Source organism: Bufo bufo, chromosome 1 (genome assembly GCF_905171765.1).
Source record: "Bufo bufo chromosome 1, aBufBuf1.1, whole genome shotgun sequence".
Taxonomy (NCBI): Eukaryota; Metazoa; Chordata; class Amphibia; order Anura; family Bufonidae; genus Bufo; species Bufo bufo.
This window is the reverse complement of record NC_053389.1, coordinates 423,623,949-423,648,535: the sequence shown is the minus strand read 5'-3', so window position 1 is coordinate 423,648,535 and position 24,587 is coordinate 423,623,949. Positions and strand designations below refer to the sequence as shown.

The 24,587-nt window shown below is 41.8% G+C and overlaps 1 protein-coding gene across 4 annotated transcripts in view; it reads right to left on the bottom strand.

Moving 5' to 3' along the window:
* Window positions 1-1,026: 1,026 nt before the first annotated feature.
* The window catches only part of AFAP1L1 (actin filament associated protein 1 like 1), a 100,576-nt gene continuing 77,015 nt past the window's right edge, over window positions 1,027-24,587 (bottom strand). Inside the window, exons 11-18 of one of the 4 annotated variants that reach the window (XM_040406456.1) lie at window positions 22,089-22,300; window positions 20,080-20,225; window positions 19,912-19,990; window positions 19,681-19,795; window positions 13,243-13,407; window positions 10,992-11,170; window positions 4,980-5,102; window positions 1,027-2,747 (exon numbers count right to left, since the gene is read on the bottom strand). In XM_040406456.1, coding sequence (XP_040262390.1) covers window positions 2,724-2,747; window positions 4,980-5,102; window positions 10,992-11,170; window positions 13,243-13,407; window positions 19,681-19,795; window positions 19,912-19,990; window positions 20,080-20,225; window positions 22,089-22,300 — 1,043 coding nt within the window. In that variant the 3' untranslated portion in view covers window positions 1,027-2,723. The remainder of the gene's footprint in view (window positions 2,748-4,979; window positions 5,103-10,991; window positions 11,171-13,242; window positions 13,408-19,680; window positions 19,796-19,911; window positions 19,991-20,079; window positions 20,226-22,088; window positions 22,301-24,587) is intronic. The other 3 variants (XM_040406463.1, XM_040406473.1, XM_040406480.1) reach the window with 3 other exon arrangements.

The following is a 24,587-nucleotide window of genomic DNA, read 5'->3' as shown; positions in this document are numbered from 1 at the left end:
TTCATTGTCGTAGTTTGGTTGTAAAGTTGTAAACCTTAATCTTGAGGTGAACACAAACCTGCTGGCAGGAAAGAATGTGACACAAGAATACTGGTTACTTGTCTCCATATGTGGTCAGACTATTGCAGGAAAGCGCTGACGTCACCTGCTGTAGGAAAGCAATTAACTACAAAGAGCAGTAAACAGAAAGCCACTTTAGGCATGTAGAACAGGTATGGGGGTTTCATCTGGTGGAAGATAATTGGTAGTATAGGTGTGGTAATGTTAATGACTGTCTAGGTTAAGACCCTCTCCCATCCCCCTTTTCACTGACTTTCCATAGTGAAGAGGTAAAGATTGTGAGCATGGTGGGGGCAGAACAATTGTTTTCAAAGACAAAATAGTCCACATCAGATGTCCACTGTCATTTACTGAAGTGTTCAACACCTTCTGTGATCATTCCAGTGGAAAACGTGGAAATAATTAAATCATTAAAGGGAATCTGTCACCACCGGGCACAGTGCCTTGTAGGGTTAACTCAGCTGAATGTGATGATATCTTTCACTTAGCGATACATTGCTTCATTCTGGAGAACAAGTCATTTGAATCTATATGCAAATGATCAGTTAAGTGCACTGAGGGCGGGCCCAAGACACTCTGTACATCCTTGCTCCTCCTGCTTCCTCTGCCAGTCCCTCCCTCCTCTTCCATGATGAGACAACCCCTTTAACTGCTCATTTGCATATGGATCAAAATGACTTTCTCCAGAATGAAGCAATGGATCACAAAGTGAAAGATGTCATTACATTCAGCTGAGCTAGTCCTTCAAGGCACTGGCCTGGTTAATGAATATGTATAAAATTTCGCTATTAACAGAATTGAATTGCTCGAGTTAAATGAACAATTTCCATTTACATGTACAATTTCATTCCTTTCAAAATCCAGCAATCCAAAGTATGACTTTTGTATTTCTGGCTTTGGTTTATTAATTCTGAAGAATATCATCAGATGAATTGTTGGATGGAAATAATGAAGAAAGCGCAGTCATTCTGTACATTGTCCTTTTATTGAAAAACATTTGGAAGACTCATAAAGTGCATATAGCTCTTTGTACAATGGCACAATATGCAGACAAGAAGGGGGCTTTTTTGGGGGAGTTCCTTCACACTATTCTATACATTATGATCCAAGTTCTCACTACTTTATCAGTCCTCCATCACATATCATAAACTTTCAAAATCATATACACCATGGTTGTGGTTCTTGACTAGTGGGGTCCGACTGCAGGGACCCCAACTGCTGCTAAGGGGCCTATAAATGGCTATTTGACCCATGTTAACATGCTGCCGATCACCTAACAAACGAGCAAACACTTTGGTTGGATTATTTATGTAGTGATGGATCGTTCTCATGCAGAGCATTGATTGCTGCATGGACATGCAGTTAATGAGTGCCAACCAACATATTGTTGTCAACCGGCACTCATTATTGGGCAGGATATTTGTCTGTCGAAAAGGGCTCTTAGAATAAAGGGGCCACAGCACTAGTAAAGCACTGCAGCTCCCTAATAGATTTTCTCTAAACAGCGACCCTCATCCATACCCACCTTGTAAGGAACTACCACACAACAGGTGAATGGGAGAACTTCCATGCAGAGAATAAGCTGAAGGGACCTAGGTTCATTTATTCTTCTGTCTTCAAGGGTCCCAGAAGTTGGTGCCCACCAATTACACGGTTACAGCTTATGTTAGTGATAGGCCATGACAGCGTATTATGAGAACACTCCCTTAACACAATGACGTCAATAGTTGTCCATCCATCACACAAATACCACTTTACTAAGGCACATTTTAAAAAAACTGGGACCTGATGCTTCTTCACATGCGTTTTTACAAATCTCTTCTAATATATTTTCAATGGAACTTGCAGAGTACAACAAAAGGGCAAATCCGAAAAGGTAGATATCAATGTGAATATAGCATTTAGTATATGGGCTATCTGAAGACCGTTTTTCCCTTTGGGGCCGGTCTACGGAAGTGAACATGTCTCATTGAAGAGACTTTGGCGAGACATCTCAACGCCTTGTAATACAACTCCCAGCGCTCATGATGTATTGGATCGGTCATTAGGTAAAATGATACTGATGTTCCTCTTTAGGAGAACATATACAGTGAACTATAAATATTTGCTTCCGTCTATGATATTCCTTTACTTTATATTATAGAATTGTACATTATACAGAAAGCAATTAGAAACAGCTCAATATGCAGCTTTCATCCTTCCCTGCCCAGTCTTTCAAGTGACAATTTGCAGTAGACAATTTGCTAGACATTCACAGTTATAAAGGCTTTGTCCTGGCCAAATTTTTCTTGGTACAGTTTAGAATACTGTTTTTCAGGTGTTGTCTCTTTTTGCTTCAAAATCCAAATGTATTCACTTGCTTTCACCATTGAGGGTAGACATTCCACAACTTGTATTAATGGACTCTGTGATGTTCCAATGACCATAGTTCATCAAGTTAAGGCCTTTGTATGTATTTAATTTATATTAAACCCTGTTTTAATGTAAGAACTGATTTTATACATCCTTCAGAGTTTATATGATGCCAGATCTACTTTTCACAATGTTAGTCCAGTGTACATTCCTTGCCTTTGTCCATCTCTGTACTTTTACTCTGTTAAGGCACATGCATTTGACATTGGCTCCATGTTCAACTGGTTTTTCATATAGAAGATAACGGTGCTTTATGATTTCTTCATTTCCCACTCCTGAAACAGAATAGTAGCACATTAGGATAACAATATTACACAAATGAATGACCATTTATTATAGTATATTGATCATTTCATATTAATAACCTCTAGAATGTTATTGGGCAGAGAAGTGGCAGATGAGGTTTAACACTGACAAATGTAAGGTTATGCACATGGGAAGGAATAATGCAAGTCACCCGTACATACTAAATGGTAAAACACTCGGTAACACTGACATGGAAAAGGACCTAGGAATTTTAGTGAACAGCAAACTAAGCTGTAAATACCAGTGTCAGGCAGCTGCTGCCAATGCCAATAAGATAATGGGTTGCATCAAAAAGTGCATAGATGCCCGTGATGAGAACATATTCCTACTACTTTACAAATCACTAGTCAGACCACACATGGAGTACTGTGTACAGTTCTGGGCTCCTGTGAACAAAGCAGACATAGCAGAGCTGGAGAATGTCCAGAGGAGGGCAACTAAAGTAATAACTGGAATGGGTGGACTACAGTACCCTGAAAGATTATCAAAATTAGGGTTATTCACTTTAGAAAAAGGACAACTAAGGGGAGATCTAATAACTATGTATAAATATATCATCAGGGGTCAGTACAGAGATCTCTCCCATCATCTATTTATCCCCAGGACTGTGACGAGGGGACATCCTCTGCGTCTGGAGGAAAGAAGGTTTGTACACAAACATAGAAAAGGATTCTTTACGGTAAGAGCAGTGAGACTATGGAACTCTCTGCCTGAGGAGGTGGTGATGGTGAGTACAATAAAGGAATTCAAGAGGGGCCTGGATGTATTTCTGGAGTGTAATAATATTACAGGCTATAGCTACTAGAGAGGGGTCGTTGATCCAGGGAGTTATTCTGATTGCCTGATTGGAGTCGGGAAGGAATTTTTTATTCCCCTAAAGTGGGGAAAATTGGCTTCTACCTCACAGTTTTTTTTTTTTGCCTTCCTCTGGATCAACTTGCAGGATAACAGGCCGAACTGGATGGACAAATGTCTTTTTTTTCAGCCTTATAAAATATGTTACTATGTTAGAATGGATCTCTGTGTATAACATCCATCTTTCATCATGGACTTGTTCACACTCATCCGTATACTATACATATACATAGTAACATAGTTTGTAGGGCTGAAAAAACACATACTGTACGTGTATCTAGTCCAGTTTATTATCCTCCAAGTTGATCCAGAGGAAGGCAAAAAACAGGCGTAGAAAATGATACTACTCCCCCCCCCCCCCTTCACATCCCCTTTTTTGACCTGGCGTGAGCAGGGAAAAATTGCAGATTCGGATGCTAATTCCCTTTGCGACAAAATTTACATATATCTAATAATAAATGACCCCCCTTACAGGGGCGTAGCTAAAGACTCATGGACCATAGTGTAAGAGTTCAGCTTGGGCCCCCCCTTCCCTCAGGGCTTTGTGACCAGGGGCAGGGAAGCACATAGCTTTCATGCTGCCTGTGAGTAAAATTTAATTGGCACCCCCGATGCCAAATTCTTGACTTCACCCTTTCCCTCCAGCCAGAGGTGTAACTTCTTATATGGCACAAGGGTCTTTGGGCCCCCTCAGGCTCCTGGGCCCGGTAGAGAGTGCTACCTCTGCACCCCCTATAGCTACGCCCCTGCCCCCTTAGTCTAAAATTAAGTTAAAGAAGACCGATCTCCTCTTCTGATATGTCTCTTTTAGTAGCTACTTATATTCCTCATGTAATAACAATTCCGTAATTTTCTCATGGCCATCAATAGCCAGGGCTGTTCTCAAAAACAGACGGATGTGTGCATGACTTTATAGAAATGAATGGGTCAGTATGCTATCCATAAAAAAATGGATAGTACACTGAAAAAATACAGTTGTGTGCATTAGCCCTTAACTTGACCTTACTGACTGGTCTTGTAAGAAAGAAGCCACTGCACTGACTCAAGTTTATTGCAATTGTAAATGGTTCTATTTATAATGACATGGTTTGAGAAGGGCCACTTCATGGCAGTTTGCTATATGCATCTGTATGTCGCTAAAATGGAATAAAGGAACCATTTGTTTTTGCAGACCACTGAAAATACAGTAAGTCTCAGGTTGCTAGTGAAGCCCTAGGCCAAGACTGCACAGAATATATCCAGACAGTGCTGAAGGATAGGTGTTTGGTTTTCTTAGTGACTGGACTCTTACAAGAAACACACCTTTAATTAGTACATAACTTTTTTGTAGGTGGAACATAACTAACCTTGGCCTTTTGGAGCACCTTTCCTTTGTTGGTCGTCGCTATGGATGGGGCTCTGTGTCTCAGCTCTGCAGCACTGTTGACAGGTACAGGGCGCTCATTTTCTTGTTGGGTTTTTGTTGGCTGCTGAAGTAATATTTCAATATTAATTTAAATTGTCACAAAATGCAAAAAGTTAATGCTTACCATAAAAATGGATTATGCACAATCAGAGCAGCTCTGATCACAGTGGAGAATTAATTCCTCTACTACAACTTAACTTTTTATTAACAACAGTAATGATGTCCTACCTTTAAATGGGTTGTCCCATGAAAAATAGCCTACATTTTTAAAACCAGCACCTATATCTCAATACTTTTTGTAACTGTATGTAATCAGAAATGTAGAATTGTGACCATTACAAGGAGAGAGCTGCAGAAATGACACAGCCTTGAGATGCCAGGCAGAACATAATCTAGCAGAGGATCCATGTGAGGTACATGGCTGGTTCTAGTTGTTAGAGATGGTCATGTACTATAGAGAGGGATGACAAAATGAAAGACAGGAGCAGACATATTTTGTAGTCTATTAGTGTCTAGAGTAATAAGATATAAGGTAAGTTTGGAGCTGTAGTGATCAAAAGGGTTTATGTTGCTGCTCTTGTGGGGTCAGTAAGCAGTGTTTTCATTTTCCTCGTGAGGCAAAATTGAATTCAGTAGTCCAGGGGGCAATTTGGTCTGAGAAAGGTTGAACTTGTGAACACAGGTCTAAAGGCCCCTATTCACATCAATCCTGAGCATACCGAAGGTTTTTTTGTTTTTGCGTTTTCATTTTACTTCTCTATCTTCTTTGAGCCATAATTTTTTTATTTTTCCGTTCACATATCCATATGAGGTCTTATTTTTTGAGGGACAAGTTGTACTTTTTAATGTCACCATTTAATATGGCATGCAATGTAGTGGGAAGAGACAAAACAATTCTGAATGGGGTGGAATTGGAAAAAAAACTAAATTCCTCCACAGTTTTATGGGTTTTGTTTTTACAGCATTCCCTTTGCAGCACAACTGGGCCCTTCATTCTCTGGGTCAGTACGATTACAACGATACCACATATGTGTATTTTTTTTTATGTCTAAATAGTGTTAAAATAAACAAAACTTTGAAAAAAAATTAAAATTTTACATCACTATATTCTGACTCCCAGAACTTTTTTTATAGTTCTCTCTACTGAGGTGTGTGGGGGCTCATTTTTTGTGGAATAATCTGTAGTTTTTACTGATACCATTTTGGAGTGTGTGTGATTTTTTTATCACATTTTATTACATTATTTGGGTTAGAGACGCGATGAAAAAATTGGCGAATCGGCCATTTTGACCCTTTTTCCGTTATGCCATTCGCCATATTGGAAAAATATTTTTATGTTTTCATAGTACGGGCGTTTTTTGGATGCGGTGATGCCCATGATGTTTATATTTTTTGTTATTTAAGTATTTTGTTTTTTATTCTACGGAAAGGGGGGTGATTTTATTTTTTATTTTTTTACTTTTTTATATATTCTTTAACAGTTTGTTTTACTTTTTTATGGTATTGTAGCTCATGATGCTACAAAATGTTTTTTTTTTTATTCTGAACCATCATGTTTCTTATAGATCCATGATGAGAGCAGAATTGCTAATTTCTTATGTTTGCCTGCCACCTCCTGGCCAAAATAAGGATTACAGCTTCAATACCCTGGGTCTCTTCAGAGAGACCCAGCATATTGAAATCAATTACCGGCATCCTCATTGGCCACAGAGGATGCCGGTAAGAAGATGTTTTCAACCAAAACGAATATTCGTTGGTTGAGAGTTATAGCTGACCAATGACAGAGCATTATCTCCTGAAAAGAAGTCGGCCGAGTTTAATATTTTCGTCTAATAAAAAATATTTAGTTCAAAGAAAGATTGTAGACTAAACATGTTTCTTTGAAAGGATGTCCCCAGAATGAGCTTTCATCCATCGCCCAGTTTCATTGAACGGGTATGGGCAAATTTAACAACTGTAACTGCCAATATGGACTAAAATGTATATGGCAACGTCTGTGAAAGAAACGTTCACCAGATGTTTGTTCAACTGCTGTTCAACCATCAACCAACTTCTGTCCCCATTGAAAACACATACAGTGCAATTGAAAAGAACCTTTAACTTTTTTCACATTTTGTTATTTTGCGGCCTTGTGCTAAAATAAAATAAAAAAAACAAGCCTTTCCCCATCATTCTGCACTCAATACCTCATAATGAGAAAGTGAAAACAATGTTCAAAATCTTTGCTAATTTATTGAAAGAGAAAAACTAAAATATTGCATTGAGATACCGTAAGTATTCAGACCCTTTACTCAGTACCTTTGGCAGTGCTTATAGCCTCCAGTCTTGGGTATGATGCCACAAGGTTTGCACACCTGGATTTGAGAATTTTCTGTCATTCTTCTCTGCAGATCCTCTCATGCTGTGTCAGGTTGGATGGGGACCATCGGTGGACAGACCTTTTTTTAGATCTCTCCAGAGATGTTTGGTTTTGTTCAAGTTAGGGTGCTTTGGGCCAGTCTGAGGTCCAGAACACTCTGGGTAAGGCTTTCATTAAGATTATGGGTCATTTATCAAACTGATGTAAAGTAGAACTGGCTTAGTTGCCCATAGCAACCAATCAGATTCCTCCATTTTCCAAAGGAGCTGTCCAAAACAAAAGGAGGAATCTGATTGGTTGCTATGAGCAACTAAGCCAGTTTCACTTTACACCAGTTTGATAAATATGTCCCTATGTCTTTACTTGGCTCCATAAAATTTTCCCTTAACCCTGACCAGTCTCCCTATCCCAGTTACTGAAAAATACCCCCACAACATGATGTTGCCACCACTATGCTTCACAGTAAGGGTGGGTTCACACTAGCATTATGGATTCCGTTATGGCTTTCCGTTATAACAGGGTTATAACGGAATCCATAAGACGGAAGGACGGATCCGTTTTGCTGCCCATAGACTTGCATTATGACGGAATGCAAAATGGACGCCTTTAAAAGGCATTCCGTTTGCTCTCCGTCCTAATAGAAGTCTATGGGAATCTAAACGGATCCGTCTGGTTCCCGTTATGCAAGACGGAAAACAAAGTCCTGTTGACAGATCTTTGTTTTCCGTCTTGCATAACGGGACCCAGACGGATCCGTTATGTTTTCCCATAGACTTCTATTAGGACGGAGCAAAACGGAATGCCTCTTAAAGGCTTCCGTTTTGCATTCCATCCTATGTATATCGTTATGTTCCGTTATAACCCTGTTATTGCCTAAGGATGGTATTGGGCAGGTAATGAGCAGTGCCTGGTTTCCTCTAGACATGATGCTCACACTCAGTCTTTTAGGTGCTTTTTTTTGCAAACTCCAGGTGGGCTTTCATGTGTCTTTTACTGAGAAGTCTTTTTTGTGGCCTCTCTGCCATCAAGCCCAGATTGGTGGAGTGCTGCCATGATGGTTGATCCCCTGGAAGTTTCTCTAATCTGCACACAGGATCTTTGCAGCTCAGCCAGAGTGACCATAAGGTCTTGGTCATCTCTCTCTTTTTTTTTTCTTTCACCGTTCTTAAAATCTGTGCTCCACACAATCTTGTTTATAAGCTTAAGGTCTCTTGCACACGAACGTATTCGTTCCGTTCCATGCATTGTGGAACGGAACCCCACGGAACCACTCCGTAGTACTTCCGTGGGGTTCCATGCTTCCGTTCCATGCCGTTCCGCACCGCATCTCTGGATTTGCGGACCCATTCAAGTGAATGAGTCTTCATCCGTGATGCGGAATGCACACGGCTGGTTCCCCGTGTATTGCGGAATCGCCGTATGCTGCCCGCAATACGGCCACGGAACAAATACGTTCGTGTGCAAGAGGCCTTATAGGCAGTTCTCTGTTCCTCATGGCTTGGTGTCTGCTCTTATATGCATTCTCAGCTGTGAGACCTTATATAGACAAATCATGTCCAGTCAACTGCATTTACCACAAGTGGATTCCAATCAAAGTATAGAAAGATCTTAAATATAATCAAGAAAAACAGGAGCTAAATTTCTAGTGTCATAGCAAAAGGTCTGAATACTTATGTCCATCTGAAATTTTAGTTTTTAATTTTTAATAAAATTTGCAAAAATTTCTACAATTCTATTTTCACTTTCTCATTATGGGTTATTGAGTGCAGATGGGAAAAAAAATTATTTTTTTATATTAACACAGGGCTGCAGTATCACAAACTGTGAAAAAAATTAAAGGGCCCAAACACTTCCCAAATGCATTGCACGTGCATGTATATGGGGAGTTGGGAGAAAAAGCTGTCAGTTTGAGGGTTTATTGCCACTTAGGCCTCATGCACACGAACGTATTTTTTCACGGTCCGCAAAACGGGGTTCCGTTGGTCCGTGATCCGTGACCCGTTTTTTCGTCCGTGGGTCTTCCTTGATTTTTGGAGGATCCACGGACATGAAAAAAATGTCGTTTTGGTGTCCGCCTGGCCGTGCAGAGCCAAACGGATCCGTCCTGAATTACAATGCAAGTCAATGGGGACGGATCCGTTTGACGTTGACACAATATGGTGCAATTTCAAACGGATCCGTCCCCCATTGACTTTCAATGTAAAGTCAGGAGTTAATATACCATAGGATCAGAGTTTTCTCCAATCCGATGGTATATTTTAACTTGAAGCGTCCCCATCACCATGGGAACGCCTCTATGTTAGAATATACCATCGGATTTGAGTTACATCGTGAAACTCATATCCGACAGTATATTCTAACACAGAGGCGTTCCCATGGTGATGGGGACGCTTCTAGTTAGAATATACTACGAACTGTGTACATGACTGCCCCCTGCTGCCTGGCAGCACCCGATCTCTTACAGGGGGCTGTGATCAGCACAATTAACCCTTCAGGTGCCGTAAGAGATCAGGGGCTGCCAGGTAGCAGGGGGCAGACCCCCCTCCCTCCCAGTTTCAATATCATTGGTGGCCAGTGTGCGGCCCCCCCCGCCCCCCCTATTGTAATATCATTGGTGGCCAGTGTGCGCCCCCCCCGGCCCCCCCTCCCTCCCTCTATTGTAATATCATTGGTGGCCAGTGTGCGGCCTCCGTCAGCCCCCCTCTATTGTAATATCATTGGTGGCCAGTGTGCGGCCCCCCCGCCCCCCCTCTATTGTAATATCATTGGTGGCCAGTGTGCGGCCTCCGTCGGCCCCCCTCCCCCCCTCTATTGTAATATCATTGGTGGCTAGTGTGCGCCCCCCCCCTCTATTGTAATATCATTGGTGGCCAGTGTGCAGCCTCCGTCGGCCCCCCTCCCCCCCTCTATTGTAATTTCATTGGTGGCCACTGTGCGGCCTCCCCCCCCCCGCCCGATCATTGGTGGCAGCGGAGAGTTCCGATCGGAGTCCCAGTTTAATCGCTGGGGCTCCGATCGGTAACCATGGCAACCAGGACGCTACTGCAGGCCTGGTTGCCATGGTTACTTAGCAATATTACAATATTAGAAGCATCATACTTACCTGCTGCGCTGTCTGTGACCGGCCGGGAGCTCCTCCTACTGGTAAGTGACAGGTCTGTGCGGGGCATTGCTTAATGATCTGTCACTTACCAGTAGGAGGAGCTGCAAAACGGTACATTTTCCGATTTTTCCACGGACCTATTGAAAGTCAATGGGTCAGCGAAAAAAAAACGGAAAACGGCACAACGGCCACGGATGCACACAACGGTCGTGTGCATGAGGCCTTAAGTGAATAAGATGGTCAAGCACCTAAGAGTTGGATACAGACACCAGAGGGCCACCAGGCAAAAACAGTACTTTGGCCCCTATCCTCTCCAATCATAAAGCACCCCCTTATGTGTCTTTAGTAGTTCACCAGTAATTGTAGATTCGATTAGCTCAGTCCCTTACATACAATCTAATAGACAGTTGAAAACTGCTGACCACAAGCTCTTTTACCTACTTGGCCCTGGTTAGTCATCTAATATGAAAACTAACTTCAAGAATACTCACTGTATTCTCTGCTTTGCCCGTCACTGCTAACCCAAGTGATGGACCTCCAGCTATGGACTTCTTTAGATTCTCCTTCACTTCTGTAAGTTGTAGCTCCAAATCTACACGGCTCTTCTCATTATCCTTACATTGTTCTTCTAATGAGGCTAATCTTGCCTCTAGATCTTGCTGCTGCTTTCCTGAATACAAAAAGAGAACATGAGTGATGTATACTGTATACTTTTATTGAAAAGTGACATGGCGATGCAAGGCTACCCTTCCCATAAGTCATCCTTGGTTGATACTAATACTTTAGAGCAGAGGTCCCCAACCAACGGGCCGCGGACCAGTACCGGCCCATCGACCATCAGGTACTGGTCTGCAGGGAGCCCCAGGGTGGAAGGTCGGGCATGGAAACTATTATCTCCTGTGCCGCGCCGTTTAGCCTCATGAAGGCCGCTAGGCCTGAGGCCTATGAAGCTGTGCTAAGGTGCAGTATCGTCATGATGACATCATCCTGACCTCCTACACAATGTCATCACGCTAGAGACCTGGCACAGGAGGTCGCAATGACTTTCACAACCGCCTGTACTGTAACGCAGGCAAAAGGTCTGGAAAAGGCCTGCATCGCAGACTGCTGGAGGGAGGTGATCATTTTGTGAACACTACTGGGAAACTACAGGGGAGGTCACTACTGGGGGCATTATATGTAAAGACGGCACTATGGGGGGCATTAAATGTGAAGAGGCTGCTACTGGGGGGGGCATTATATGTGAAGAGGCCGCTACTGGGGGGCATTATATGTAAAAGGCTGCTACTGAGGGCATTATATGTGAAGAGGGAACTACTGGGGGCATTATATATACATAGGGCACTACTGGGGGGCATTAGATCGACTGGGGCCTAAATGGGGATGATTACTAATTAGGGGCAGAAAAAGAGGCATTAATACTAAATAGGTGTGTTCAATTTTGCAGAAACAATTTGTGGTCAAGAGACGTCTTCTGTGCCGGACTGAGAAAAAAAGGAAAGTGAACAACTTCAGCCAGAGGAGACATCACCTGTAAGTCACTGAGGGGGGGCCTAAACTGAATTATTAATCATTGTGTTTTTTTATGTATGCATGAAACTGGACCCGGTTATCTACATGAAACCGGTCGCTGGTACAAAAAAGGTTGGGGACCACTGCTTTAGTACTATACTGGATCATCGTAATCGTCAGTCACTGCATAACCCAGAACCGCATGATTAAATAACTATAGATGTTTTCTAACTGAAAAATTTGATAGACAGATGTCTATGATTTCTCAGAACCTGAGGCAGAAGGCCATAGGTAGGACGTGCATTATTTAACCATGATCTACCTGTAATGGGTTTCAATCCATATATGAGCCGATAAACACATTTTTATGTATGGACTATAATTATATACATATTTATTAGTATGGTTTGATGGGTGAACTGATTACAATTAGGGTATGTCTACACGGCACGGATATCCCACATGCTGCTGTGCATTGTACAGGAAATTCAGATTTCTGTTTCGGATTGGCCCGAGGGTCTGCATACATTCAGTGGGGCTAATTTGAGGCTTTTGAAGAATCTGTGACAGTAATGACAATGCTGTGTTTTTTAAAATTCGCAATACGATTTTTTTCCTCAGCATGAGTGGGATATAACATGGACTTAGGCTTGTGACATTGGCGTAATATGAATACTGTACCTCATTTTTTTCCACCAGATAACTAATTTATAAAGTCATAAACAGTTCATTCAGAATGTATAGGTTCCTTTCACCTAAAAAAATCAAACCCAGGGAATGTTCACCAGAACTATGTCACGAATATGTGAAGCTTTTCTTAAATATAGTCACACTTTTAGGTTTCCTGGTGCAGTTTTGGAGTCCACAATCAGGAGTGGATCATGAAGTATAAATGGCAGTGAAAGTTTAAACGGCAGATATGACTTCTCTATCTTGAATTCACATCAGGAAACCTGAACGTGTGGCTACACCCTAAATGTCCAATAGGTGCAGGTACCATTTCCATTTTGCGAACTGGTTACCAACTAAAGGCTGCTGTGGATAGAGAGAAGGCCGTGCATGAGCAGTTCTCTCAATTCACTTTTTTTGGGAGTTCTAAAAAAAAAGCCAAGCACACTTACTACCAAACATTTAGGGCATACCCTGGGGGTAGATATGCCATAAATGTTGAGATGAGAATACCGCTTTAATAGAAGTTTAGTTTTGTGTCATATATGTTACTTATTTTACCTGTGCTATTCTTCAACATCTCCTTCAGCTCTCTTCTTTCTTTCCTCAGTGCTACCAACTTGTTTCTGATCGCTTCTTTCTCCTTTTCCAGACGTTCTTTCTCTTTCACAAACTTGCGAGCATCCTCCTCAGCTCTGGTTTTACCGTATTTGTACTGGTTGGCATCTGAAGCAGAATGAGGTTATATAGGGTTCTAGTTACCAGAGACGAAAACAAGGCATCTGTGAAAATGGCTATTTGGTATTTATTCATTACTTATTAAGGGGGTTGGCCACTTTCTGGCTACTGTTGACCAATGTGTACGTAAGATGACTATATGGCGCTTTTGTTGACATTGTGTGCCATTTTCTATATTTCATAAGTAGTTTCCCCTAGTTGGGCCAATCTGTGCTGTCTTCATAGAGATCCTGTCTATAAGATGGCTGCTGATGGAGGGTCATTCAGCCTCCTCCCTTCTAAACCACTGCCCTAAACTAAAGACAATGCAAGTACAGATGGCAGGTGTAGTTTATCTGAATGGAGAAGACTCAGTGATTTGCCTGGTCACATGATCCTCCATCAGCAGCCATCTTAGGACATCCATGTGGACAGCACAAATGTTTTTCAAGAGGGGGGGCATACTGTATGAAATATAAGAAATGGCACAAAATATTATCAAAGGCTATATTAGTAAGTACCATATAGTCATATTACAAACACATTGATCAACAGTAGCCAGAAAGTGGTCAAATCCTTTAAGTATCTATTCTTTATGTTGCCTTTTCACGTTATAGCTATTATGGTGGAGTGGTTAGAGGGTAATAAACACTGCTATATGGGCCCTAGTAGAGACCCTCGGGAGGCAAAGCCTCAATACTCAACCGGTGAAAAAAGACCGAAAATCCCTGTAGGGGTACTACTTATTGCAACTTAAAAAGCATAAACTTTATTGAATCAACGTTAAAATAATGGTCTCTAATAAACCATAACCCCACAATGCTAAAACTCTCAGGTACTGCGCTGGTTTATAAATTACATTGTTGAGGGAATTAGAAGAAAAAGTAATTTATAAACCAGCGCAGTACCTGAGAGTTTTAGTATTGTGGGGTTATGGTTTATTAGAGACCATTATTTTAACATTGATTCAATAAAGTTTATGCTTTTTAAGTTGCAATAAGTAGTGCCCCTACAGGGATTTTGTGTCTTTTTACCGGTTGAATATTGAGGTTAGAGGGTAATGAAACATAGCTATGTTGGTATTTGGGAGTGTAAACTCAAAGTACATAGGACCTCTGGGGTTATATGTAACACAAGATAAATTCATTAAAGGGGTTGTTGTCCCATCTGAGACATTTATGGATATGCCATAAATGTTTGATAGGTGCAGGTCCCAACTCTAGGACCTAATACTATCTAAAAGAACTGCACCCATCATGTATGGTGTCCTCTCAATCCATTGTTATGGGAATTCCGAAAATAGCTGAGTGCGCAAGTTGCTGACAAATTTCTCAAATATCTTTGGTTGTGCAACTTTTCTGAGACTTACTGTCGTGCAGCACGTCGTGTGGCCCAGCCTAAAAGCGTTTGTCTAAGGTTACTTTCACACCTGCGTTAGGTGCGGATCCGTCTTGTATCTGCACAGACAGATCCGCACCGATAATGCAAACGCTTATATCTGTTCAGAACGAATCTGTTTGCATTACCATGATAATGTTTATGATAATGCAAACGGATCCGTTTTGACTTACACTAAAAGTCAATGGGAGGCGGATCCTTTTTCAATTGCACCATATTGTGTCAGTGAAAACTGATCCATCCCCATTGACTTACATTGTAAGTCAGGACGGATCCGTTTGGCTCAGTTTTGTCAGACGGACACCAAAACGCTGCAAGCAGTGTTTTGGTGTCCGCCTCCAGAGCGGAATGGAGGCTGAACGGAGGCAAACTGATGCATTCTGAAAGGATCCTTATCCATTCAGAATACATTGGGGCTAAACTGATCCGTTTTGGGCCGCTTGTGAGAGCCCTGAAACGGATCTCACAAGCGGACCCAGAAACGCCAGTGTAAAAGTAGCCTAAAGCATAATAATTATTGAGAAAGGCCTCAGAATGGGATAAAAAACTAAAGTGATATTCAGCTTCACCACAATGGTGGCCTGCCGGAACCAGTGATTATCTGAGCAGGCATCTCCAGGTATTTCCACTATGTCAACATAGGACAAGGAAACAAAGACCAGCGGGGTCCCAGTACTTTGCTGGATTGTATCATCTACAAAATCAGGCCTCCTGCAGTTGGGAAATAGTGGCATTACGACAGGCTGCCATATTTACTGCATTATGTGCCCTGGAGTGAATCGGTCAGTTGGGGTATGGAGTTGTCATTTAATGGATTTTATGGATTGACTGGACTATGTAATTATGGTTGTGCACTTAATAAACTACACGCCTTCAATTATGGATTATTTGTCCCTGAAGTTGGATATGTGAGTTTTGGGAGGTCTCTTAATGGACTAATTGGACACAATGTACAATATCAATGTGTGGAGCAGGACTAATGGAGGTATATGCTCCCCAATACATGTCTACTGTTCCCCTTAAGGCTTGGCTTTGTTATTCTCAGGCTTGGCTTTGTATTGGTGTGTTTCGGTGCCGGTTCTGGGTACAGAGGGAGATACGGAGGCCATTTTCTGGCTGCCGAGCTGGTTTCAAGGATTGCTAATAATGTTAGATCATTAGGGAATGAACTGAAAGCTCTTGTGATGAATCAGCGAGTGTATGGAGAATTATTGTTTCTCTCAGAGACCTAGCAAAGTGATGAAATTCCAGATTCCCTGGGTTTCAAATGATAAATCAGGGATGTGCATGCTGGTGGAAAGAAGAAAGGAGGAGGTTTGGCTATCTGCATGAACCTGAGATGGTGTAATCAGAATCATGTAACCATTAAAGATTGACATTGCTGTAGGAATGTTGAGATGCTGGTGGTCGGATTAAGGCCATATTATTTACCAAGGGAATTTCATCTAGTTACCATAGTATTGGTGGATATTCTTCCATCTTCTGACACTAGCACGGTTTGTGAAGTGGTTGTGAACACTGTTGCTAGCATGCAAATGCACCATTCAGATTTGCTATCGTTTATCTTTAGATATTTTAACCATGCATCTATGGATTCTGTTCTACCAAAGTTTCAGTAATATGTCACGTGTATGACGAGGGACAGCAGTATACGTAACCTTTTGTATGCCAATGTCACTGATGCATATGTTTCAACTGCATTACCACCATTGGGGAGATCAGATCCGAATTTGATTTAGCCGTGTATCCTCTGATTCTAAGGTCGCCAGTAAGAGTGTTAGGAGGTGGACAGTGGAGGCTAAGGAGGAATCACCTTTTGAAACTATGGACTGGATTCTGTTTAGGGCACTTGAAGAGGGAGACATTAAATATCTGTAAATGGGGTGATGGTTTATATGATCTTTTCTTCTGATACTATAATTCCTCTTGAAAGAGTTGGGTGCATTCTGAATAATAAGCCATGGATTACATTGGAACTGAAAATCCTGTTGAACAGGATGAAGCAGGCATTTAGAACAGGGGACAAGGACGAAACTAAAGGTGTACAGAAGAAGTTGCTCGTTAAATAAGGATGTGTATTGGAGGAAATTGGAGAGGAGATTGCAGAGTAATAACTTCAGGGCAGTGTGGGCTGGGAAGAAAGAAATTATGTTTTTTTTTAAGGTGGAGCAGGATATAGGGCATGGTGAAATGAATCATTATTTTAATAGATTTAGTGTTGTGAACGTGTCTGAGTTGGTTGACCTTGGTGTAGACGTAGCTATGGATAGGGTAGGTATGACTGATTATTTATGTATGGTGCTGACTTCTATAGGAATTATAAATGGGTACATTCAATGGTCTAGATGACATATTGCCAAGGGTCTTGAAGGTTTGTGCTGGGAAACTTTGTGATGTTTCTTGCCAGTTAGTTAAATGGAGTCTTGGGACTGTGCCGGTATTATGGAAAACTTCTTGCATGGTTCCTGTACCAAAAGTGAATATATCGACAAATCTGAACCCCTACCGTCCAGTGGCCTTAACATCGCATGTCATGAAGGTGTTGGAGAGGTTGATGTTGAGTGAACTATTGTCTATTGTTGCCCTTGTTTAGACCCATTTCAGTTTGCTAACAAATCGAAAGTGGGAATGGATAAAGTTTTCCTTGTATACTACTGATTTTATGTATGACACTGAATTAAGTAATCTGTGGAAGTCTTCTGATGATTTGGTGGTAGTTGACTGTGTAAAAGGAGGATTTGAATTGGAATGCAGAAAAATTGTTGAGGATTTTCTGGGATGGTACCAGCTAAATAGTCCGGTTCTTAAAGTAGCAAAAACGAAGGAAATGGAGGTTCAGGTCATGTAACGTAATATGGAAGCGGAAAAGTGGAAAAATGTTGGAAATGTTTTATCAAGCAGCAATGGCTAATGCAGTGTTTTTTGTAGTATTGGGTTGGAGATGCAAACAAATTATGCTAATTTATTGTTTACAAAGACCAGTATGGTAGAAGGTCGTACTGAAGGTTTTGAAGATGTATTAGAGCATAAAATAATACAGAAGTTCAGGGCTATTGCTCGGAACCCAGGTCATCTGGTATATTCTGTGTTGAGGGACCCGTGTAGTACATTTAGCAACTGATATATCCAGATGCAATGTGGAACTGATCTATATAGGAGATCTTCCTGCCCTCGGGTATCGCACTACATAAGAGAAATGTTGAGTGCTATTATATTAATTTTGTATTAACTATTTAGGCATTTATTTATATCAAGTATTGTGTTGCTGTTGTGTGCCATTCTTTAAGTAAGTGGCCATACATGTATGATTCAAAAATGAAAAAAGAGAATTAGATCGCACATCCACGAGCTTAGCTTTGATCTATAACTGCTTCTCAGCAACATTAACCTTGCTTCTCAGCGCACTAATTAGTGTACGGCCCCCTATACTGCATGCTATATAAGAGGCATTAGTGTACTTTTTGATCAAAAGGCATAAGCCCACTCACTGCGCCAAGGTTGCCTCTTGGAGTGGGACCTACTCTAAATTTGGTGTAGCACTGCCTGGCGACTGCCGGCGCCACAGCTCCGCACCAGCAGGCGCTGGGATCCAGCCGCCAAACAGCACCCCTGCTGCCTGGCAATGCCACCCTGGCACCGGGTCCCACTAACCCACCAGCGCAGCGCCACACAGTGTAAACAGCCTGAATATAAGTGTGAAGTGACCTACCAGCCCTCAGTCTGAGTCTCTGAGAGCAGGTAACAATGTGAGCTTTGACAACTGTTCACACGGTGCGGTGCTGGGTGGCGGCTGTTGTTGCTGTGGCGCTGCTCTGGTGGTGGCTGGATCCCGCCGAGTGCTGGTGTGGAGCTGTGGTGCCGGTGGTCGCCAGCCAGTGCCACGTCAAATTTATTGTGCTGAGAAGCGATATTAAATTTTGCTGAGAAGCAGTTATAGATCAAAGCTAAGCTTGTGGATGTGCGATCTTATTCTCTTTTTTCATTTTTGAATCATCCATACATGTATGTCTGCTGTAATTACAATGCAATTTTCCTGTATAAGGATTAATAAAGTTATATTTTATCTTAAGCTTCAGAATTGGAAAGGCAGTAGGTAAGTATGGCTTCTTTTATTTTTTTAGCCCACAATTAAGTCTTTTCCAATAATTTTTACTCCATGGACATCCCCTTTAATTTGTACATATAATTGCCCAAAACCTTAGGATGCCCACGGCAAATTCTGGTGACAGCTTGTGCACTTCTCATTGTAGTGGTTATGTGGTTTCAAATCACTATTTGGCTAAAGGTCTACATATATGTACCCAAATGGCACTGTCAAGAATAGTGTTAGGATATACAAATGCATTCAGAAAGTCTTCAGACGCTTTAAATCTGTTCACATTTTGTTATGTTGTGGCCTTGTGCTCAAATTTTTTCCCAATCATTCTGCACTCAATACCGCATTACGAGAAAGTGAAAGAAAATGTTCAAAATCTTTGCAAATTTATTGAAAAAGTAAAATATTGCACTGACATAAGTGTCCAGACCCTTTACTCAGGACTTAAGGACTTTCTCATTATGGAGTACTGAGTGCAGATTGATGGGGGAAAACATTTTTTTTTTTTAATTTTAGCACAAAGCTGCAACATAACATAATGTGTAAAAAGTGAAAGGGTCTGAAGACTTTCCAAATGCATCGTAGGTATGGATGAAGATGGTGGATTGAATCCACATAAGCTTTCTATGACAACACCGCACCAAACAGAAGTCAGAGCAGAAAATGTTGTCATCAGCATCTCTCTGCTGATTTTGTGTCTTTAATGTATTATCTACTTTCTTTTAGCAGCATGTTTGGAGTCATTGGCATACTAAAGCTGAAAATAATACTTAAGGTGCAGTGCATACTTGAAGCATGGCGTTTGACTTTAACTTCAGGGTCCAACCTGCGGGATTTCTCACTGCAAGAAGAGGCATGGCGCTTCACTTGTGTTCCTCCTTGTGAGCGTTTTGGGTCTTCAATCTGAAAACATCAGTGGATAAAATAACGTACACTGACTCCCACTAGTGGTAACTATAGAGAATTACAAAAGCATTGTGGCATGGGTCGTGAAGAAAAATTAGAGCTGAACAACTCACATCAGTATATACCTTTTCATAGGCGACATCATCATAGATTCGAGAGTCACTACTGTCACTGTGTGAGGATTTTGCCCACCTGAAAGTAAGAAATGAAATATGCTATTAGTATATCATACGGGTTGGCCTCCACACTTATTTTATTTGTATCTCGCCCAAATAACTCACATGAAAGAGTGACGAACAGCGGTCACTATGTTGGCTATTGTCTCCACGTCTACATAGTCATAGTGCAGGGCCTCAGGCTTGGTTTTAGAGCCTGTTTGAGCAAGTAGAAGACCCAGCCATCGACCCATTTCTTCAGAACTATTGGCCTTTAAAAACACAAATAATTTGTAAGGCATCTGCATGTGAAATGTATAATGTATGGCGTAAAGGTTAATGATACCAACAAATTCCAACCCATTTTATATTGAGGCATAGTATATAGAATTGCTTTAAAAGGGGTTGTCTCATTTCAGCAAGTGGCATTTATTTAAGTTAATATAAGGCACTTACTAATGTATTGTGATTGTCCATATTGCCTCCTTTGCTGGCTGGATTCATTTTTCCATCACATTATACACTGCTCATTTCCATGGTTATGACCACCTTGCAATCCACCAGTGAAGGCCATGCTTGCACACTATAAGAAAAAGTGCCAGCCTCTTGGTGGCCGGGACCATAGGAGTTTACATAGGCTGGGGCTTTTTTTCTAGAATGCGCAAGTACGACCACCACTGCTGGATTGCAGGGTGGTCGTTTCGTAACCATGGATAAGAGCAGTGTATAATGGGATGGAAAAATGTATCCAGCCAGCATAGGAAGCAATATGGAAAATCACAATACATTAGTAAGTGCCTTGTATTAACTTTCTCTACATGATAAATGCCATTTGCTGAAGTAAGACAAGCTCTTAATTTACATAGCTGGAAATTTGTCTTAATAATTCACTTTAACTGGAGAATGAACAGAACACTTGCATGGTGACCTCTTTTTCATCTTCTTAGCTGCAGATCTGCTAATTCCCAGGCTCCTCTTCTTACATCCAAGATGTCTGCACCGCTTCTTAGACTATTTTATGCATACTGTGTATTTGGTAGCCCAAGACACTTCCTGCTACCATCGGATTGGACAGCGCCGCTCATGTGAGCAGAAGCATCTTGGCCTAACCAGGCATAGTATACATCAGTTAGTATGAGAAGTGTTTCAGCCATCTTGGAGGACAGAAGAGGAGCCCAGCTGAAAAGATGAAAAGGAGGTTACCATGTCAGGGCCGTTTCACACTTGCGTTGGCAAGCATGCATGGCAGAGCTACACTTAGAGAGAATGAAACCTTTCTTTCCATTCTAACTCTCCCTCTAAGGAGGGGAGGGGACTAGTTAGTTAGAGGTAAGTTCCAGCTTACTCACTGCTAAGGATGGTTGTGCAGGAGCACGTCCCTGCTGGACGTGCCATGTCTAATCCAGCTAGAGCACCTTCAGCATTGCTGGATATAGAGACCACAGCTTGGAGCCTCAGAGGCCAGTTCCCTGGATTAAGCTAGAGTCAGACTACAGAGAGAAGTTGCAGCATCCTGCAGAAGCAGAGATTCTATTTAAGCCTGTCAGCGCATCAGAGCTAGAGAGCGACAGATGTAGCAGAGAGGAGTTTGCCTGCCACAGTTTTCCTCATGCTAAAGCCTGCTGGGAGCGAAGAAAAAGTAAATCTGTAAATCGTTTGGAGAAACGTTTATTGAAAGTAAAGCTGCTTTTCAACTTCATCACAAGGCCTGGACTCAATTTATTCTTTATCCCCAAGTTAACTTATCCTCTTTTTATGCTGCAGAAGACAACTCCTGGGGTCCAGAGTATCCACGTAGGGGCATCGTGACACGTGCACAAAACATTAAGGAACATTATAGGCCACCCTATACCACTGGGCCATTCCAACACCTGGGTACCACCACCAACACCATTTCTTAAAAGAACTTCGTCCCATTGTTGCTTCACTGCAACTGGCATCACAAATATTTCTTATAAAAGGGACCCCTGGTCGCTGTCGGACATCGCTCATTGTCCAACAGTGCATGCCATTGGCTTGTATTAAGAGGTTTATAGATATGACATGACTATGATGTCATATATTCTCCTATATTATGTCTTATGTTCCCTATAAATATTGGCAATAATATTTAAAAGTACAAAACAGGAGTATACCTCTAAGACAGAGATTTCTTGATTTTGACGTAGTATCCGGAAAGCAAATGGATGCTGAGGCCCAAAGCCTGGTGACACTTCACAGCCACGTAGCGCGATCGAATTAACATGAGTCCGGAGATCATTGCGGTCTTTGTGGAAATAGAGAGTCTGTCCCTTTAAACGGCACCAGCGCTCCTTCCAGCACTGATTCACAAGCACATTCAGGAAACCTAGAGCATTAAGCAGAGAGAAGAAGAGAATGTAATGAATACATGGCACATAAAATATCCATTAACTGAAAGACAATATGAAAGGGACAGTGGCAAAAATGACCGTATATCCCAGCAATGCATACAAATGCTGGGATATGTACTGTACCTATTAGACATCTAAATATGTGCTACCTAATACAAAAGTATAAAAGACCAAATAAAAAAGATCAGAAAAAAGTGTTTTGGATACATAAAATGGTTTGGAAATATGATATAATTGTTTCTTCTTGTTCCACTTGAGTGAAAATGCAGCTGATGAAATTCATGTGGCCGGTCTATAAAGTTGGTGAGCCAGTAATCGACTCCAGGCTGATATATTATTTCTGCAGTGAACATTAGTAGCACAGTACCAGAAGAGAAGGCAGGTTTATGTAGCTAATGTACAGTATGTAAATCACAAAGGATTGCTTAGACTCCATACAACTGTAGCAAATGCTCAGCTGGCAGAAGTATTTGGTCTGTACAGATTTTGATCCCCTGGATTAAAAAAAAAAATGGCGGAGATTTATCAAAACTGGTATGAAGGAAAACTGGCTTAGGGTACTTTCACACTAGCGGCAGGACGGATCCGACAGGCGGTTCACCCTGTCGGATCCATCCTGCTGCTATTTCGCCGTGCCGCCGGACTGCCGCTCCATACCCATTGACTATAATAGGGACGGGGGCGGAGCTCCGGCACATTAGGGTAGTGCGCGGTGAGAGGCCGCCGGACTAAAAAGTCGGACATGCAGTACTTTTAGTCCGGCGGCCTCTCGCCGTGCACTGCCGTGCTTCGCCCCGTCCCCATTATAGTCATTGGGGACGGAGCGGCAGTCCGGCGGCGCGGCGAAATAGCGGCAGGACAGATCCGACAGGGTGAACAGCCTGTCGGATCTGTCCTGCCGCTAGTGTGAAAGTAGCCTTAGTTGTCCATAGCAACCAATCAGATTCCACCTTTCATTTTTCACAGGTCGTTTGCAAAATGAAAGGGGGAATCTGATTAGCTGCTATGGACAACTAAGCTAGTTTTCTTTTACAACAGTTTTGATAAATCTCTTCTAATGTGAATATACAGGGAGTGCAGAATTATTAGGCAAGTTGTATTTTTGAGGATTAATTTTATTATTGAACAACAACCATGTTCTCAATGAACCCAAAAAACTCATTAATATCAAAGCTGAATATTTTTGGAAGTAGTTTTTAGTTTGTTTTTAGTTTTAGCTATTTTAGGGGGATATCTGTGTGTGCAGGTGACTATTACTGTGCATAATTATTAGGCAACTTAACAAAAAACAAATATATACCCATTTCAATTATTTATTTTTACCAGTGAAACCAATATAACATCTCAACATTCACAAATATACATTTCTGACATTCAAAAACAAAGCAAAAACAAATCAGTGACCAATATAGCCACCTTTCTTTGCAAGGACACTCAAAAGCCTGCCATCCATGGATTCTGTCAGTGTTTTGATCTGTTCACCATCAACATTGCATGCAGCAGCAACCACAGCCTCCCAGACACTGTTCAGAGAGGAGTACTGTTATCCCTCCTTGTAAATCTCACATTTGATGATGGACCACAGGTTCTCAATGGGGTTCAGATCAGGTGAACAAGGAGGCCATGTCATTAGATTTTCTTCTTTTATACCCTTTCTTGCCAGCCACGCTGTGGAGTACTTGGACGCGTGTGATGGAGCATTGTCCTGCATGAAAATCATGTTTTTCTTGAAGGATGCAGACTTCTTCCTGTACCACTGCTTGAAGAAGGTGTCTTCCAGAAACTGGCAGTAGGACTGGGAGTTGAGCTTGACCCGAAAAGGCCCCACAAGCTCATCTTTGATGATACCAGCCCAAACCAGTACTCCACCTCCACCTTGCTGGCGTCTGAGTCGGACTGGAGCTCTCTGCCCTTTACCAATCCAGCCACGGGCCCATCCATCTGGCCCATCAAGACTCACTCTCATTTCATCAGTCCATAAAACCTTAGAAAAATCAGTCTTGAGATATTTCTTGGCCCAGTCTTGACAATTCAGCTTGTGTGTCTTGTTCAGTGGTGGTTGTCTTTCAGCCTTTCTTACCTTGGCCATGTCTCTGAGTATTGCACACCTTGTGCTTTTGGGCACTCCAGTGATGTTGCAGCTCTGAAATATGGCCAAACTGGTGGCAAGTGGCATCTTGGCAGCTGCACGCTTGACTTTTCTCAGTTCATGGGCAGTTATTTTGCGCCTTGGTTTTTCCACACGCTTCTTGCGACCCTGTT